The sequence below is a fragment of the Tauraco erythrolophus genome, chromosome 7, assembly GCF_009769465.1.
Source record: "Tauraco erythrolophus isolate bTauEry1 chromosome 7, bTauEry1.pri, whole genome shotgun sequence".
NCBI lineage: Eukaryota > Metazoa > Chordata > Aves > Musophagiformes > Musophagidae > Tauraco > Tauraco erythrolophus.
The window spans coordinates 54451655-54469552 of NC_141471.1; the positions used below are offsets into that span (position 1 = coordinate 54451655).

Sequence of the window (17898 nt, forward strand, 5' to 3'; positions counted from 1 at the left end):
ATCTACCAATCATTTGGAAAAAAAGTACTACCACCTGTATTAAATCTACCATTTCCTAAGGTTTTAATGCTTGATTTTCTGTCTTTAGTGTTCCTCTTGATGCAGATTTTCATTCTGGGCCATTACATGCTGCCACAGTGCTAAATTTTGATTGACTGGAATTATCGTAATGCTAGGTGCCAATGTCCATGTGCAGAGGAACTCTGAAAGGTAACCTAAAAACGGCTGTCTGGATTTGTAAGAGTCCAAGAAAAACAACCACATGAAGTAATGCAAGCTGTCAGCTAAGCTTCCTCTCATTCGTCCACAAAACTAGTTTACTCCTTAAGTCTAACTAAAAAATAAGTTTTGATATTTCAGCTTTTATATGGTGAACAGATGTAATTACTGCACACAGTTACAACACAAAACACAATTGCTAATTGTGTTTTCTGGTCCATCATTTCAAAGATGAACTTAAGGTCTGCAAAAATGTTGAATTACAGTTTTCAAAGTGGTGTGGCCTAATTCTACAAAACGTTCTCAATTTCTAGGAAATTGAGATCCATCGTCTTTATCAGATGCCAGGCAAAACAGCAGGACAATTTTTGTCTCACAGTTTCAGTAGCATTAAAGATGCAGAATGACAACAGTGGAAGTTTTTTAGCACAGAGCTGCTTAAAACTGGAATATGTTGACTGTCTGGGAAACCAATTGAACTTTCCTTGAAGAGCACACCCAGGGACTGCACATGTGTCTATACAGACAGTGAATGGGAACACAGCAGTGACTTGGGGAAAGGTAATTCTGGCAGGGGGCGATTGCGACCACCGACTCACAGACCACCTCCCCTAAACATACCCCACACCCAAAAGAAAGGGGCAGAGGAAGAGAAATGAGCACGCAAAGTAATTTACACGTAAAGCAAGAGAAAATTAACCACTTGTTTAAGAGAGTAACAATGAATATGTGAACATGTTATGAATATGCATGATATTAAACTGAAAGAGAGGAGATTTAGATTAGATATAAGGAAGAAATTTTTTACATTGAGGGTGGTGAGGTACTGGAACAGGTTGCCCAGAGAAGTTGTGGATGCCCCATCCCTGGAAGTGTTCAAGGTCAGGTTAGATGAGGCTTTGGGCAACCTGGTGTAGTGGAGGATTTCTCTGCCCATGGGAGGGGGGTTGGAACTAGATGATCTTTAAGGTCCCTTCCAACCCTAACCCTTCTATGATTCTATGATTGCAGTGTATAATGAAGTTTCTGTCCAGGGGCCGGGGGTGCAGCCAGGAGGAGATATCCCCCGTGCAGCCGGTGCCGCAATAAAGCAATGCCGCTTTCTAATGCTGCAAACTGTGTTAGAGAGTTTCTGTCCGGATTTTTGGTGACAGTGGGAAGACAGGTAGATAGATGGAGAAAGAAAAAATAGCAATGGGCTGCAGGACAGAGATAGAGAATGAAAAAAAGAGGGAGAGGGAACAGGACAGAAGCACAGAGAGAAAAAGACAACAGAGAAGTAGAATGACAGAGAAAGAGGGGGATGTGAAGAACGAGAGAGGGAGAGGTACAGTAAAGTGAAAACGGACAGTGATTAGAGAAACACACGGGGGCAGGGGGTGGGGAGTCACTGGGGTGCAGCAGAGGGTTGACACAACCTTGAGGGTGCAGGACTTGACACAGCTCCTGCTCTGGGAACTGCGGGGAGAGTTTGGCGGTTCAGACACATCCCTGTCTGGATCTCTCTCCGGGCTGCCCTTCTCGTGAGGAAAAAAGATCTCACAGTAGGAGAGTAGTTGAGCTAAAGGAGGATTCTGGGTAAACATGTCAACTCAAACTACAACACCTCCTTTAAAAGCCAGAGTGCTTTGAAAACTTAAAGTCAATATTAAGACTAATTGATACCATTTTGAACACCTTCTTAGCATTAAAGTAAACACTCCTGCTGGTGTTGGAACATGTCTTACCCCTTCCCTACAACACTGCTGCAGGGAGAGGACTCTGTGAGGCGGCAGGACAAGGTTGTACCACAATCAGAATCTACGCTCACAGATTCACCACAACAGCTGCAGCTTGGGGACTGCTGCTGCACATCTGGCTTGCTTGGTCAATACAAGTGGAATTGAAGTGTAAAACTTTAAAGTAAAGTAAAAAAAATAAGAATACATCTCATTAATTCACTTTATACTAAAAAGGTGTGCATGTGTTTATATACATCCAATAAAAATACTTATACTATAAAAGTATTTCATTTTCCTTTTGCATTAATTTAACTTGCATAGTTGAATGGTATCAATTCAGAGTTACATCTCCAAAATCGACGTTATACTTTTTTTTGTGTGTTACATAATTAGGAGGGACATCTGGCCAGCTGCACTGCCCAAGAGAGATGCTACTGAACTGCCAGGGAAATGCACCACTGAAAGCGAGATAGTAATAAAGTAATTCAGAGCACTTCATCAAAATATCAGGGGAAAAAAACCCGTAACATTCAGTTGCCTTTCTTTTTAAACATTTAGAACAAATACCTAACTGCTTAAGTACACCACAGATAATTCCACTGCCACAACTTCACTTTTAAGTCCTAGGAAGTTACGAAACATTTAATTGCTCACCTCATACAAACACCTTACCTTAGACATTCAAAAACAACTGCATAAATCCCAACTATCTCCATCATGTATGCAAGAAACTATCTTATTTCTTCCTCCCTTTTAACAGGACTGTGACATAGCTGCAAGGGGATGTGCTGCTATTTTCCAGCTAAGCTAATAGCCTGTGTACAACTTATGGAGACTCCTCTTCTTAACTGTGTGTGTACGGTTGTGTGTGAATGGTCACATTAAATCATTCCTATTCCAAATGACTGGAAAGAGATTTGGATTCAAGTGAGCTGTAGGAATTTAATTAAACTAATGCATGCCAAGTTACACATCGATTTTTAAGTGGATCTTCACTACTTGCATGATGAAGAGATAAGGGCAAAGAACAAAGAGATATAAAAATACCAAAATGTTCTATAAAGTACAAAGAATTCTATTGATTAATTTATTTAAATTATTTACTATTGCTTTGGTTTACTCTGCAATGTAGACTTTGTATAAAAGTACATTACTGTCTTTAAGGTCAAGCATGTCTACTTTTTCAAAGGCATAAAACTGTTAACCCAGCCAACTTTGGAACTGTAGGTGCCTGGCTTTCTGTTTAGTAAATGGTGAGATGTCACTGTTTGCTGGTTAGTCTTTTGGGACATCTCTAGATGACGATGTCGGAGACAGTTGTGGCAGGGTCATGGTCTCTGAGCCAGCAAAACTGAAGGGACAGGTGGGTCAATATATATTGGTTGTTTGTAGTCATGCATGTTCCTCACTGCAACTTCTAGAGTCCTTCAAGTTCTTTTAGACATATTCATATTTGATCCCATTTACTTCTTTAAAATTTCTCTACATAATGCTACAAATATTAGGTAAATTTAATCAAAATGTAATCAGTTAGAGCCAATGATAAATTCTCAGTTTAGTTTTTGCCTTTTTTTTTTTTTTCATGCAGAATGTATTGCCTACTCACTTCTGATCACATAACAACTCTGTGGAAACTCCAGTTGCCGCCTAGATGGGAAAGCAACGATAAAAAAAAATCTGGACATTGTTAGCAGCATCTAATGAAGGGTAGGAGAAGCCACTGTCATGCAACCAGCCAGTTCTCTCTGCATCAGCAGCTCTCTTATTGAGCACGTACAAGGTTAAAGAACAGATGGATTTTCAAAAGTGCCTAAGGAATTCAGGAAGTGAAATATCAGTGATTTCAGTGGGAATTAGTACACACTATACTTAAGCCTTGATGTCTACCAATAGCTCCAGGAGCCTTTAATATCCTGTTAAATCTGTCTACAAATGACCTGCTTGCCATTGCCACAGCCACAGGATGGCATTTCAGTGCCCACCCCTATTTCTGCCACTCAAACAATTCATGTCAATCTGAATCCCGTTTAATCATCTTTTCCTATGACCTGAAATTTTCTTCTGAAACCCTCATTGTAGAAAAAGAGTTTTGAATGGAAGGGGTGACGTATCCTGCAGAGCGTTCTGGCAAACACTTCACAAAAATAAAGTAATTTTATAGGTTCTGGAGAAAGAAACTTCAACTTCCAAACTGTGACAGAGGACAAACAAGAAAATAAGGCTCCCTCCTTCTGTTTTCATTGCTTATTTCCTCCACTTGTCTAAACCACTGTTATCTTCAAATTCTCCTTAATCCCTTTTGATCATCTTTAGGGTCACCAAATAGTTCTCGAAAGATTAGCAGTCACATCAATAGTTGACAGTGAAGTCCATGCCCTACTTTGTAACCTGAAGTGCATCCTCATCAGGAAGTGCTAAAGCAAAAAGTTTCTTATGACATCTTTTCCCAGTAAATCCATGTGAAGCATTGTATTATGTCTTCTTACATATTGTGGCTGCTACATAAGAAAAAGAAAGGAGCTTGTGGTGTAGAAACTTTGGCTAATCTGGGTGTTCAACTGACTTTACGGTCAAAGGAGAGTAGGAATCAAATTTTCTTTGCAGATCTCTACATATGCTACTTAAATTTAGTTTGTCTATCTCTACAGTGCCAGCCATTTTTTAAGGAACTGTATAAATGGTAATAATAATAATAATGTTTTCATTCAAATAAGATAATTTTTTTTTTCCAAAAGGTCTTATATTTTACCTAAAATTATTCATTTGAAGATTTTTTTAACAGCAACCCAGAGAATTTCTTGCTACTAATAACAGCAACCTCAGTAGAGTTTATTCTCTCAAGATTGAAGCAATCAGACTTTGAATGTCAATCACACATTCTTTAATAAATGATCTTTGTTAGCAAGTAAAACTAATATTTTTTTATCATCTGATTCACTTACCTCTGAAGTAACTTAATTTTGGACATAATATTAAGGATAATTTGGGAGTTATGTTCATTTTGGTAGGATTACTCTGGGTGAAGTTCTTCTCACCTGTGCTTTTGTTTCTTTATCATGACAAAAATGATTACTTAATATTTACATTGCAGCAACAACATGGGCTTCTCTTAAGAATCAGGTTGTATTTTTGATGATGTGTGCAAATACACCTAAACCTGAATTCTGAACCTCATGTTCCCTGCCAATATCTATCATTTGGCTTATCTACCATCTGGGCCTGGTAACACATTAGGTGTGTGCTAAAAAGCTCTACAACTTACTGAATGTTCTTCTCTATTTTATTCGGACAGACAAGGTGTAAACTTGCTCAGTGAACTTTTAAAAAGAATTAATAGAAAAACCATCCAGATTTAAGGTATATCAAGCCTATGGTGTAAGCTAGTCCCTGGGAAAAATCATATTGTAACTGAGTCCATAATTAACACAGCTGGTTCTGTACTCATAAAAAATTGCTCATATACTTGGTAAAAAAATCAAATCAAACAAAAAAATTTATGGAAAAACAAGTATTTCAGGCTGCTTAAAGGGCTTTAACTTGTCCTCTGTACCTATCACCCTGATATAGTCCTTGACTGGTCACTGATTATTATTTTTTTCCAGAAGGGTCCAGCATTATTCAGTGCAGGAGGCAGACAATACTCACTTAATAAACCACTGCTCACTATCTCAATTTACTCTCATGTTTCAATATGTGGATCCCATTTTATATTTAATGTGTATTTCAACTCTTTCTATAAAGACTGTATTTTCTCATTGAATTTTCTATAGTTCGCATCACTACAGTAGGTGATTGCTTCATAAATCTACCTATTGCAATACCTCGGTGAGGTGAGTATCTGGCATCATGTCCGTTCTACAGATTGGATGTTAAGGCTAAAAGATGTTAAGGTTAAAAGCACACATTCATTTTTAGTGCTTAATCTGAGATGCCTACAGGCTTTTTTTTTTTTTTTTTTCTGTTTGTTTTGTTTTAGAGGACAGTGTTAGATACATTTGGAGAGAGTGATCACATATTCCAGTTGCAGCTGTGAATGTTTGATATTTTAAAAAACTGGACCTCTGGATTTCCAGTTAGGTACTCAGAATATCAGGATCAAACTAACGACTGCTCTGTGAAAAAATGGCTTATGAAACTTGACCAGCATCATGCAGGAATATTGTTCCAGAGGCAGAGTTAGAATCCAGTTCTCCAGGGGAGCATTCTCCTGCCTTCAGTACGAGATTGTTCATCACACTGCAATTCCTTTCTTCATTTCTAACACAATTTCTAACTTCTACAATAAAAATTGCAGACAATATTCTATTACATTACATCATTCTGATTTAGTCTGACCCACTCTTCATGGCTCCCCAGTTTCCCATAAAAAGAGTGCCCTGCACTTCAAAATCTGAATTTCTGCTCTGATTCTCTCTCCTCTTCTTCACCTTTCATTCCTACAATTTCCACTCAGCAGACTTCTTTTCCCATATTAATTCTTTATCTTTTCTAATACAGTTGTAGCTCTAGCTACTGCCTTTTCCCCACTGTGTCTCCCCCACTACCCCAAAAAAATTAAAATCAGATATAAACTTTTTTCGCATTGTCTGGACAGTAGTCGAAAATAATTGTGGGCATACCACAATCAAATGCAGTGCTCCCAGCTATGGCCAAGATATACAACTACTGCACATGCTGCACAAGTCCCACCTGACCTCTCAACCTCAGTTGGAATTTATTTAGCCCTTTTGTTTTAGGGCAATGTGAGTTTTTCTAAAATAACTTGTGTTGATGAGCTAGGGTGACACCTGTGGCAAGCTACTTTGTCAGTCTGTGAGCTGAGACCTGCCTACTTATCACAAGCTGCAAAGATCCCTGTACTAATACTAATTTCCACACTGTGCTGGAATACCCATGGAACTCTCTTACAAAGGCTTACTAGTGTTTATGTCATGATGCCTGGATTTTAGTTCTGGAGTTATCTCAGTAGATCCTTGCTTCGAGATCCGTGCATCATGCTCCCCTCTGTACCAACGTAATGCTCCCAATATTCCTAAGCTAAAACTTTTTTACCTCTAAGGATGAGAGTCATAGAACCATAGAATCATAGAATGATTTGGGTTGGAAAGGACCTTAAAGATTATCTAGTTCCAACCCCCCTGCCATGGGCAGAGACACCTTCCACTAGACCAGGTTACTTAAAGCCTCATCCAACCTGGTGTTGAACACCTCCAGGGATAGGGCAGTCATAACTCCTCTGGGCAAGACGTTCCAGTGTTTCACCATCCTCATTGTAAAAAATTTCTTCCTTATATATAATCGAAATCTACTGTTTTTCTGTTTAAAGCCACTGTCCCTTGTCCTATCATTACACGGCCTCGACAAAAGTCCCTCTCTAGCTTTCTTGTAGGCCCCCTTTAGGTACTGGAAGGCTGCTAGAAAGCCTTCCTGGAGCCTTCTCTTCTCCAGACTGAACAGCCCCAAAGCTGTCTTCACTGGAGAAGCGCTCCAGCCCTCAGATCAATTTTGTGCATATCTATAGAAGATATAATATAGTTTATACAGATATAGTTTAAGATATACTATAGTTTATGCAATAGATTGAATATGTAAAGTTGCATATGCGAAAAAGAGGTTTGAATGAATGTCACAGATGCATGCTTTCCACAGCAACTGGATGCCTCTCCGAGCCTCTCAGTGGCCTCTGCCCTTTCTGGGCTGCCATTGTTACCACTGGCTAAATCTACCCACTCATGGCAATTCTCCAACAGTGCTGCTGCAGATACTATAGTCCAAACCAGAAGCTGTTTTGCTGTCACCAGAGTTGAGCATGGATATGCTGGAGGCCTCAGTTAACATTCTGCCCCTGAGAACTGAAGTCAGTGAGGTCTTCTCACCTCTAGAGCTCACTTCCTTTTTAGGTATTGATCAATCTGGCTAGAGAAAATTCTTAACTAGAACTCCTCAAAATAATTCCAAAACCCAAAAGACATGACTTTGGAATGGCCGAGAATCTGCCAAAACTAAACTGCAAAAATGAATCTTGAACGAAATAATCTTAAAGATTATAATGAGGTTTTCACTTTTTCTTGTGATTTACACACACCACAGATTAAAATAAAATATCCAGTTGTATAACTATTTTTCATAAATTGTCCTATAATATACAGTAATTTTCATGAAAAAAACCCTGATACGTATCCAGAGAAATACTGTATAAATGTCTTGTTTGAAGTTCTGAGTAAACAGTTGCGTATCTACTACAATACTAATCTTATTTTAGATTTTTAAAAATCTAATAGTTACAGTCCCCAATTTATTAGTAGATTTCATATAATCTCAGTGTATATAGGGAGCGTATAGGTTACAGAAAAAGATTAATGAGTGACTGCTGCTTATTAAATTATCATTTGTGACTATTAGAGAAGCCACAAGAAGAGATCAAAAGTCAGTGTTATTTCCCCCATGAATTTCCCTCAGCGTAAAAGAAAGCAGTCAACATATGGTACAGAGACTATTATTCATGGATACACATTCAGTGCCTCAAGCAATGAAATCCATAAGTGCTCCTAATTCTCCCATTATTGTAATTACTATTACAATATCTTCTTTTTATTGTTACCATTTTTGTCACAGAACTAAACCTACCTCTCTCCTGCCATACTGCTCTAATGCCCATGTTTGAGACAGAGTCCTCTGACTTTATATTCTTCAATTGTCTGATTTCTCTGTCTCTAATATTTTCTCTATCTTGTGGTGTTCTGTAGTTCACTCCGTATCATAGCTAACAGCATACTATCCTAACAATGTTAAAGCTTAGGGTGGCAATTTCTGTGGCAATGTTTGGTTTCCCACATTCTTATCTATTATTTTTTCAGGGCTTGGAATGTTTCCTTTATTACTCAAATTTTGTATTTTTCGTAGTTCATTCTTGCAGACAACACCAAACTAGGAGGAGTGGCTGATATGCCAATAGGTTAATTGTTAAAGTGTTTATGGAGAGTATCAGAGATACAGGTCTAATTCTCTTTTCTACCTGAAGAGATTAAAACTCACATCAGTTATATAACAGCAGACTGCACCTGTTACCAGGCTGTAAAATACTCTGGGAAGGACTTCCTCAGTTCCTCTTTTAAAATTGTTCCACCTATAATGAATCAGTAACTATTTATTAGAGAAGACACTAGAATAAATTTTCACTGTCTCATCCCAAACAGGCTATAGGTTTGTATTCTCAACCAATAGGCCAATGAATATTTAATGATCTCATGCAAAGTGCAATAGCTTTCTCTGAAATACAGATCCTCATTGCATAATACTCTTTAAGCCTAGCTCTTAACACATTTTTCTCATGATAGATGGATAATAAGGGTTGGAGTCACTAGATGAGTGATTTCAACTCATATTTCAAACATTCTACAGGCAAATGCAGCAATAGTACTCTGAAAAGCAGAAATTTTTTGGAAAAAAAAATGAAGTTGCAGAGATAAAATTAAACACTGTATTGTAATATAACTGAACATGATGAAGACAAAGTTGCATGGGCAGCCAAAATGCTGATCTTTCCTATTAGGGCTTGACTTTGCAATTCTAGCATTCTTTTCTATAGCTTGGTTGTCTTGAAAACATAAATATACTCCTTATATTTGACAGTCACAGATACTATGAATAAAATGGAAATGAAGAGATGGGTAGATACTTTGCAGGAGGGATCACTAGTATAATTTTTTTGCCCTTGTTGTTTGGTAAGAAAGGAAATATAGAAACAAAAGATTCAAAATAATTGCAGTGTTGTAAAAGTTCAGAGATTCTGGTCATTCTCACCCTGCCCTCTTATCAACTACTCACCATTGCTTATAATCAGCATCACAGTTGCAGTAGTACTTGGGATCTGTACAATTGCGTTCGATGCCACAGGCACATTTCTGAATGCCAGGTCCTGATCCGCCCCAATAGTAGTGCTTCTCATTGGCTTTTCCAACCCACCAGGTATATGGATTCCCTTCTGCAAGGAATGAAAATGCAAGGTTATGATGCATCAAAGAGGAAGAGCTCCATAATGCATTAATTGGGCTCAGATGTTTAATATGCAGATGTTAACGACACGTAATTGCACAGCCACCCCGCATTTCTGGCAAACAAATGCATTCATTATTATTGAGTAATTCAAAGGACATTGCCAGGTAAACAAAGAACATTTTATTTTCTGTATTCACATAATTTATAAGGATTGAAATTAATTAAATATTTTCTATGTTGTATGCTTTTTGTTCAGCTTTTTAATTGATGTCAGTTTATATAATGAAAATACGTGGGCAGGTTCCATAATTATTTTTAATTAATTTCAAATTCATACAGCAAGCTATAAGATGGATTATTCAATATTTGACCACAAATGCTGCACAGAAAGTTGCATTCATTTTCTCTCTCTCTTTTTTTTTTTTTTTAAATAACAGCTTTTAATTGGAAATTAATCTGTCTCCACTAGAAAACAAACACGTTCATCAGGCTCTCTCCAGATGGTCCAAAGCAAAGGCTAAAGAGATATTATCAAACTCCAAAAGCATCTTACCCATTTTTTTTTTTTAATTTAATACTTGAGCAAAGGTGATCTGAACTTTGATATAATCATATTTCTTGGCATTGGGTCTGTAACTTGGTATTTTCATATACTGCTCTAAGTTTATTTCTAATGCTTTTCGACTAAGTCAGTCTCTTGTGTATTGATAAATAAATAAACTCCCTCTCTACTCTAATTTTTATTTGAAAAAATGTCCTTATTGAAAAGTTTCTTTTTATTCCTCAAGTTCAGCAAGAAACTTAAATATGAGCTTAACTTCAAACCCATATGAATAACTTAATCAATCTCAATGTACTTACCTTAGTGATTTTTCACATTTAGAAAACATGATTGAACTCAGCCTATAAACATGTTCCTTTAAAATGTCTTTTTCTCTCATCTAATCTGCTACTATTTTCTCATTAAATCAAAGCTATTTGAATGGATTTAACTTACTTATAAATTTTACAAGTAAAATCCTATGTAATAGATATTCTAGTTTTTATAATTTTGTTTGTGCATCTCACTTCTACATCTCCAAAAGTCTACATCCATAATTCTAAAAATAGCCATTTCACAATTAGATTTGATCATCTAGAACATAAATCTACTTATCCCGGACATATGTTGAAAGTAATTCACACAGAACTCTAAACCAAATATCTGCACATGTTAAAAAAACAACAAACACAGCTCTCTGAAAACACTTGCTTTGTTCAATGCTTTTGAATTGTTAAACATCATATAAAATAACCCTATTGAAAATACAGTAATGTGAAAAATTCGTGGTGGCTGAAGGTTTTTATTAGATGTTACTATGCTGCACAGTATGACCACTCAGCTCTAGTGCTACTGCAATGGGTATGGTAATAGCATGACTCGATTGTAGACTCTAAATTGGTCATTTTAGCTTCTGTGACTCAATTATCATGGAACTAAGTGCAGCAACTTAGAAGAGCATTCCATGTGAATGCTGCAGCAGCATTTCCAAGCTGCAATACACTTTATCAGATATAAGAGTACATAGCCTTGGCTTCCAAAAGATTGTTTAATAGGCAGGTAAGGGTAAACGTTGTCTTTCCACAGTGAATGACAGAATTGCTTTTATTGATATAGGATCCAACTACAGCATTAATGATATTTGAAGCTCATGTTGTATTTTTTTTGTTCTCTCATCCTTGAAGTTAGTTTTTATGCTGTAGTGGAAAGGCTGCAGCTTTGACTGTTAGTCAAAATTCTCTTTGTTTGCACCCTTCCTGTCAAGCAAAGGATTGCACCATTCAGTCAGCAAGCACTTCATCGGGAAGCGAAACTGCTAATTAAAGCACCAGAAGGAAATAAATTACTTAGAATTATCAAAAAGAGGATTAAAAATTCAGAAACAGTACAAATGATTAAAGCAGACAAAAGTGATGGTAGAATTACAGACTACAGTGATGGGTGTCACAGATCACTATGACAGACGCAAACAGGGCATGTTTTAAGTCATTTAAATGACAAATGGCATACGGTTTTAAACCCAGAATGTATTCTAGCGTAGACAGAGATGCTTTTCACAGCTCTTGTTTTCAGCGTGCACATACACTAGCTAGGGATCTGGCCCCATTCGGACAAATGCTTCTTCATCCTGAAGAAAAGACCTACCCGCAGGCTTAGGAGCAGAAATTAATTTAGGAAGGTATTAACATGCATGATCAAATGTCCACAAAGGTCAAAGAGGAACCATATGATTTTAGAGGGGATGCATTCAGCACATATTCTGCTAGCCATTCCCACAACCAGTAATTCCAGCACTGCCCTTCTGGACACCACCAACACTGTAATTGCCCAGCTTATCATTCTAGGGCTTGCAAACAGAGGGGCTCTTAGTAGACAGCTCTCATTAACTGGCTACTATGCAGTGGGGCAGACTTTCCATTAGGACATAACCTCATGCACTGGGATAGGCTGAGCCTCACACCAGAGCACCCTGCACCACAGTGGTCCATACAAGAGGCTCTGGAGCTCCTTAATAGTTTATGATTAGTAAAAGAAAAAGGTAGGGAGATATTGTTTTATCTCATTGCTTTGTGCCAGTCAAATAAGAACAGCCCTTTGTGGCCATCCTGCTTTGTGTCCGCCAAGAAAAAGAAAAGCCGTGAACGCACCAGGGTTCATAAGCTCCAAACCAGGAATGCTATGCAGATATATTGCAGACACCACCGTGACTGAGCATAACAAATATTAAAACCCTGCAATGGAGACACTAAAAGAACAATGGAAAAGAAAGGTTAGAAGGGAGAAGGATGTATCATACAGGTAAAAAAATATTTAGAAATAAGATCACTCTTCCCGTCTCATATTTCACCCTGTTTTATAGCTTTATGTCTCCCTTTGAGGATGTGAATCCTTCTGCTTCAGAGCCTTTTGCTTTTTTTTTCTGCTTTGGAAGCTGTTTTCACACCTGGAACGGGCTGATCCAAGTAGAAGTAGTAGTGCACTCCAACATAAAGACGAATTATTAATGGATATAATTCTAACCATCAGACTATTTTAGCATACGTGATTATTCTGCTAAAATATCAATACCTTTGGTCTTATGACATAAAAAATATATAAATTCAGTTTAAGGACAAAAAACAGTGGAGAGAAGAACTTTTATATATAAATGGTCAAATGTATTGTGATGACTAATAACACCAGAATATATTTGTTCTGTTTTTGAAGTCATCTTTTCTTACCATAGGAACAAATTTTGAGTCATGGGATAGCTTTTTTGTCGCTGTCATTGATGGATGTCATTGATGCTTTTTTTCCCCAAGCTTTTGTGGACAAAGAACATCATGAGTAGGAGAACCGAGAGAGATACTCTTTACATGCCTCAGGGTTTTGGTTAGAATCAACTCTCGATGCAGAACTGCTCTTTGGGCAAAAAACAGCTCTCCCTTGAGGACTGCTGTAGGAAACGTTTAAGTTTATGTGTACTAAGTTACAATGAGGATGCCTTTCCATTTCCCTTCTTGAGGAGAAGCCACTTGCAAAGTCTTATGTGCTTATTACTCAGTCACTAAGCAGAAAAGTAATGATGGATACCAAGAAAACGGACAAAGATATCCAGCTTTTAGGAGGTTCATTAATCTTACAGACAAAGTTAATAGCTATGGTGTGAGAACAGCCTTCTAAGGGCAAAATGGCTGATCTTATTTTAACGAAGTATGTGGACATAGGAGTATGGCCAGAACATCAGATTCAAAACACATTTTTAGTGATTCAGATCTGTCTCTCTCACACACAAAAAACCCTTTAACGTTTACATGCAATACAGTTAACAGTGGTTGCAGTGGCTTTGCAGTGCCAGGTTTTGATTAAAATTAATGCAAAGTATCAGTTCTTGTTTAAATCTATGTACAATGTTACACCAGATTTGCAGTTATTAAAGAATGTAAAGAATCTAGTCATCAGTGTTTTCTATTAATAAGTTCTCTCCTTCTACAGAATATTCAGAAAAATATAAAAGACTAAGGAAACTTCTTTGTATTCTCACAGATCTTTGAATGTCATAAAAAAGTGATTCTTTTTTATCTCATAAATGTATCATTGTGTGAGCCATTTCATTTAATATAAAAACATACCAAACCCAAGTTAATGTAGTATGAACAGAACTCTTAACAATCAATAATATATTTATTTCTAATGTAGCCAAGCAGTCTTAAAATGTGTAACTTCTGAAAGCATACTTTATATTCTACTGAGCATTTAATAAAATCAGTTAGGTTTATTATTTTTAAATGCAACTGATTAATAAAAGTGGTGCTGCTTTCGACATTTTAGGGCTGTTGGTTCAAAGCTGTTCCGTACCAGTAACTGAAGTCACAATACCAAGAGAACTCAGACTAGGGAACTGAATAAAGCGGACAGATCCTTCATGGCGCTCTGCATTCAGCAGGCTCCATTCACAATACAGCCCTCAGAGGGCTGATGACTGTATTTGTTATTTGTAAACTACCTGGAGAAGCTGAATGATTCTCTTTCATTCACTATCTCCTTCCTATAGCAAATTTTCCTCCAGTCTCTTCCTTCTTCCTTCATTAAAAGACAGCACTTTTTGCAATAAGGATCTGCAAAGCCTGACTCCCATGGCTACTGAAGGAAGACTGGAAGTGTGTTGCTTCTGCTGAAGGGGAGGAGGCTGTTCTCCACTCCAGCAATACTCTTATGCACCTTTTCCAACTTCTGGAAACAAAGGAGCAACATCTGTGACTATCTAAGGCTCTTTCCTTGTTTTCCTGTCGCAGCTCTTTCCCATTCCTAGCACTTCATTTTGTGAAGAATAGCAAAATAAATTAATATTGGCAGCACTGCTAAGAACATGGCCCATCTCACCCAGAGTTCTGTGCCTAACAGGGGCAATGGGAGGCAATATTTAGAGAAAAGATCTGAGTTTGGCTATTACTTGTGGTTGATTATCTTTGCACTCCCTCAGCATCCACTCAGCGCTTTAAGGATGCTACAGGGTGTATTTCTGCCTATTCCTCTTACTGCCTGTTTATAGATCCACTGCCCATGATTTTGCCTAATACCTTTCTGAGCCTGTATATTCTATCTGCATCTGCAGCCTTTTATGGCGAACCAAAGCAAGCTAAAACTTGCTCTGGATAAGGATTATCCTGCTTCTGCCTGACAGGAAAATTTCCTGACCTCTATCTGGTCCTTAAAATCAAAGATTTTTTTTCATGAAGAAAGGCTAGGAACACTTTCAAACTGAAGCCAATGGCTCAGAACCTTTGAAAAACAAGACTGGTGAAAATTACTCATTGAGGATCCAGCCTGACTTTAACAACTACGTTTAGCTGATCCCCTGCAAGCAATTAGGTGTTATTTTACTGGACTAGATAACTTTGAATTGAACTTTTTTTTTTTTTTTAATGGGACCATTCCAGTTATCCATTAATGTTACAGATTCCCTACTAAATACTAGGGAATGTCAACAACAATCACATTATGTGTATAATAGTTATTATTTTCAGAAAAGATTCTTTTGTTCACTTCTTCAGTTCTTTCTTAATGGAACAGATTAAAACAGCTCAGGTTGAACTAATTGCACAGTTCTTGTTATTGGTAGAATAGGCCCAAAGATATCTTTCAAAAATATACTACAATTTTGGAAGCCTAAATTAATCACAGTAAAAATGAAAGCTATTTCCCAGTGATAATATATGATGATGAAATTAAAGACAAAACTTCAAAAAATGTCTATCTGCACATGTGGAAAGGTAGGTATAATTCTTCTATTTTCAAATGAAATATTCTTTACACATGCATTTTGCATTAAACTACACTATAACATACAGTACCTTTAGCCTTCACACAAGAGTAACTTGATTTTAGGTCATGGTTCATTAGAGACTGTGCAGGAATTCTATCTGATATTGCATTGAAGAAACAGGCACTGAAAGAATAATTTTGTCACTGTTTGAAAAGTTCAGCATGCTAATATGGCTGTGAGCTTCACGGTTTTCACCTTGCTTCTTATCGTCACCTTTTTTCCTTACACCATCAGCAGTATCTATTCCACTCAGGTCAAAACATTTTCATGAACATTGTGAGCCATTTATCACAGCTTTTGAAAATTTAGTATTTGGAAAATATAAGCAAATGTCACTCATGCATTAAGTACGTCCACATGGTCCAATTTAGGATTCTTAGAGTCAAGGGTGTCAAAGCTGGGTAGGCTTTGCTGATCTAGTGTATTTTTTGCTGTTTTTATTTTACTCATCTTTATTCTTATATATATGCTTAGGACCAATATGAAGCTCACTAGACACTTTGCAGGCTTGCTGCCCCTGTCTCTTGTCTTGGAAGTGCCAGCCCAGACTGAACATGCAGCTGCTGAGGAGTTTCATGGCAACAGCAAAAACTCCGAACTGAAGATGCTCAACTGTAGGGTGGATTCTGCTCCTGCTTGCACCCCAAGCAGATTGTGAGCAAGCTATGTTAGTCTAAATGATCACCTGGAAGGCTGAATTATTTGAAACTGGGAGAACAGAGCTGAGAGAAGAGTTTGGCTAGATGGTCACATTTCCAGATTTCAATGAAAGTATCTGTGCAGAAAGCGTCTTCTTAAGGGAAATTTCTAAGATAGAATGACAATTCATATGTAATATCTATATGTGATAGCATTTAGATTGTTCGTATTTTAATGATTATTTTTCAAGTTTTCCATTTTTTCAGTAATACTTCTTTTTCTCTATTGCATTGTGCAATATGTACACATTAATTTAATATGACATTTTAAAGTGAACAAAATTCTTATGTTGTTATCACAGTTTTGTTAACTGATAAATCATTTTTCTTTGCAATCAACTAGGAAAGGTATAAGGAGTGCTTATTATTTATGAAAAGATGTTGCATCAGTGATTGTCATTCTAGTAATGATTGAGATTAGTCAAACCCCCAAGGCAACACGAAGGGGACATTTGAGCACATGGGAAACTTGGGGCAGAAAACAGAGATTCAAAACAAAACCAACAAAAGGAAAACAACAAAAAAGAACTCTCGGCCACTTCAGAAAACTAGGACTACCTAATTTATAGCTGCTTGTGAGTTTAATGGAAACCTGAAACCTTTAGTTTGTTATTTATGATAACATACATTCTGTAGGTACTTGTGTCTGTTGTAGTCTTTTTTCACTGTGGTAGTATCCAATAATTTTTTTTTTTCTTTTACTATGACTAGCCTGGAGCATTCATTTTCTTTATAAGCTCACTGAGGTGGTTGGTCTATTTGACAGTACTATTTATTTGCAAAAGTTGTGTAAACTGTGTGAAATTTTAAGATTTAAAGTCTGCTCAGAAACAGAACCTTGAAATATGTAATTTCTCAGCCTGCTTGTTAATATAGGAATTAATATGATTTAATGTCTAAATTCATGACCAAGGCATTTTGATGCAACAATGCATGGAAAAAGATGTTTTTTTTCCCTTTTTAAGATATTCAGAACAACGTCATACCTCAAAACTAATCTATAAATGAAAAATATTGATGATTTACCTCGAAATATTCCAAAGAACGTTTTCAATGAAGTACGGGATTTTTGTGGTTTATTGACCAGGTATACTTGTAACATACAAATGTTGTGTGTACTTTTTTTTGGTCCTGAATCTCAGTAAAGTTATTATAACACATCCTGTTCACTGTTTTCTTAAGAACACCTAGGAATTAATTGCTGTCTTTTTCCTCCACAGCCATAAAGCAGTGCATTTTGCAGTGGAGGCCAAGATAATAATGTCCATAACCCAACTAGAAGAATTTCCATCACCTTCCATATCAGGAACTAGAATCAGACATTTAGATGCACCTCCAGGAGCCCTGGCTCTCCCACACATCCTGGAAGAGAAGACTCCTGCGATCAGTCCTCAGCATATTTCTTAGGCTTTAATG

The 17898-nt window shown here is 37.1% G+C and overlaps 1 protein-coding gene across 1 annotated transcript in view; it reads right to left on the minus strand.

Moving 5' to 3' along the window:
- The window catches only part of CNTNAP2 (contactin associated protein 2), a 1148354-nt gene that overhangs the window by 197704 nt on the left and 932752 nt on the right, over positions 1-17898 (minus strand). Inside the window, exon 14 of the mRNA XM_086615189.1 lies at positions 9768-9924. Coding sequence (XP_086471315.1) covers positions 9768-9924 — 157 coding nt within the window. The remainder of the gene's footprint in view (positions 1-9767; positions 9925-17898) is intronic.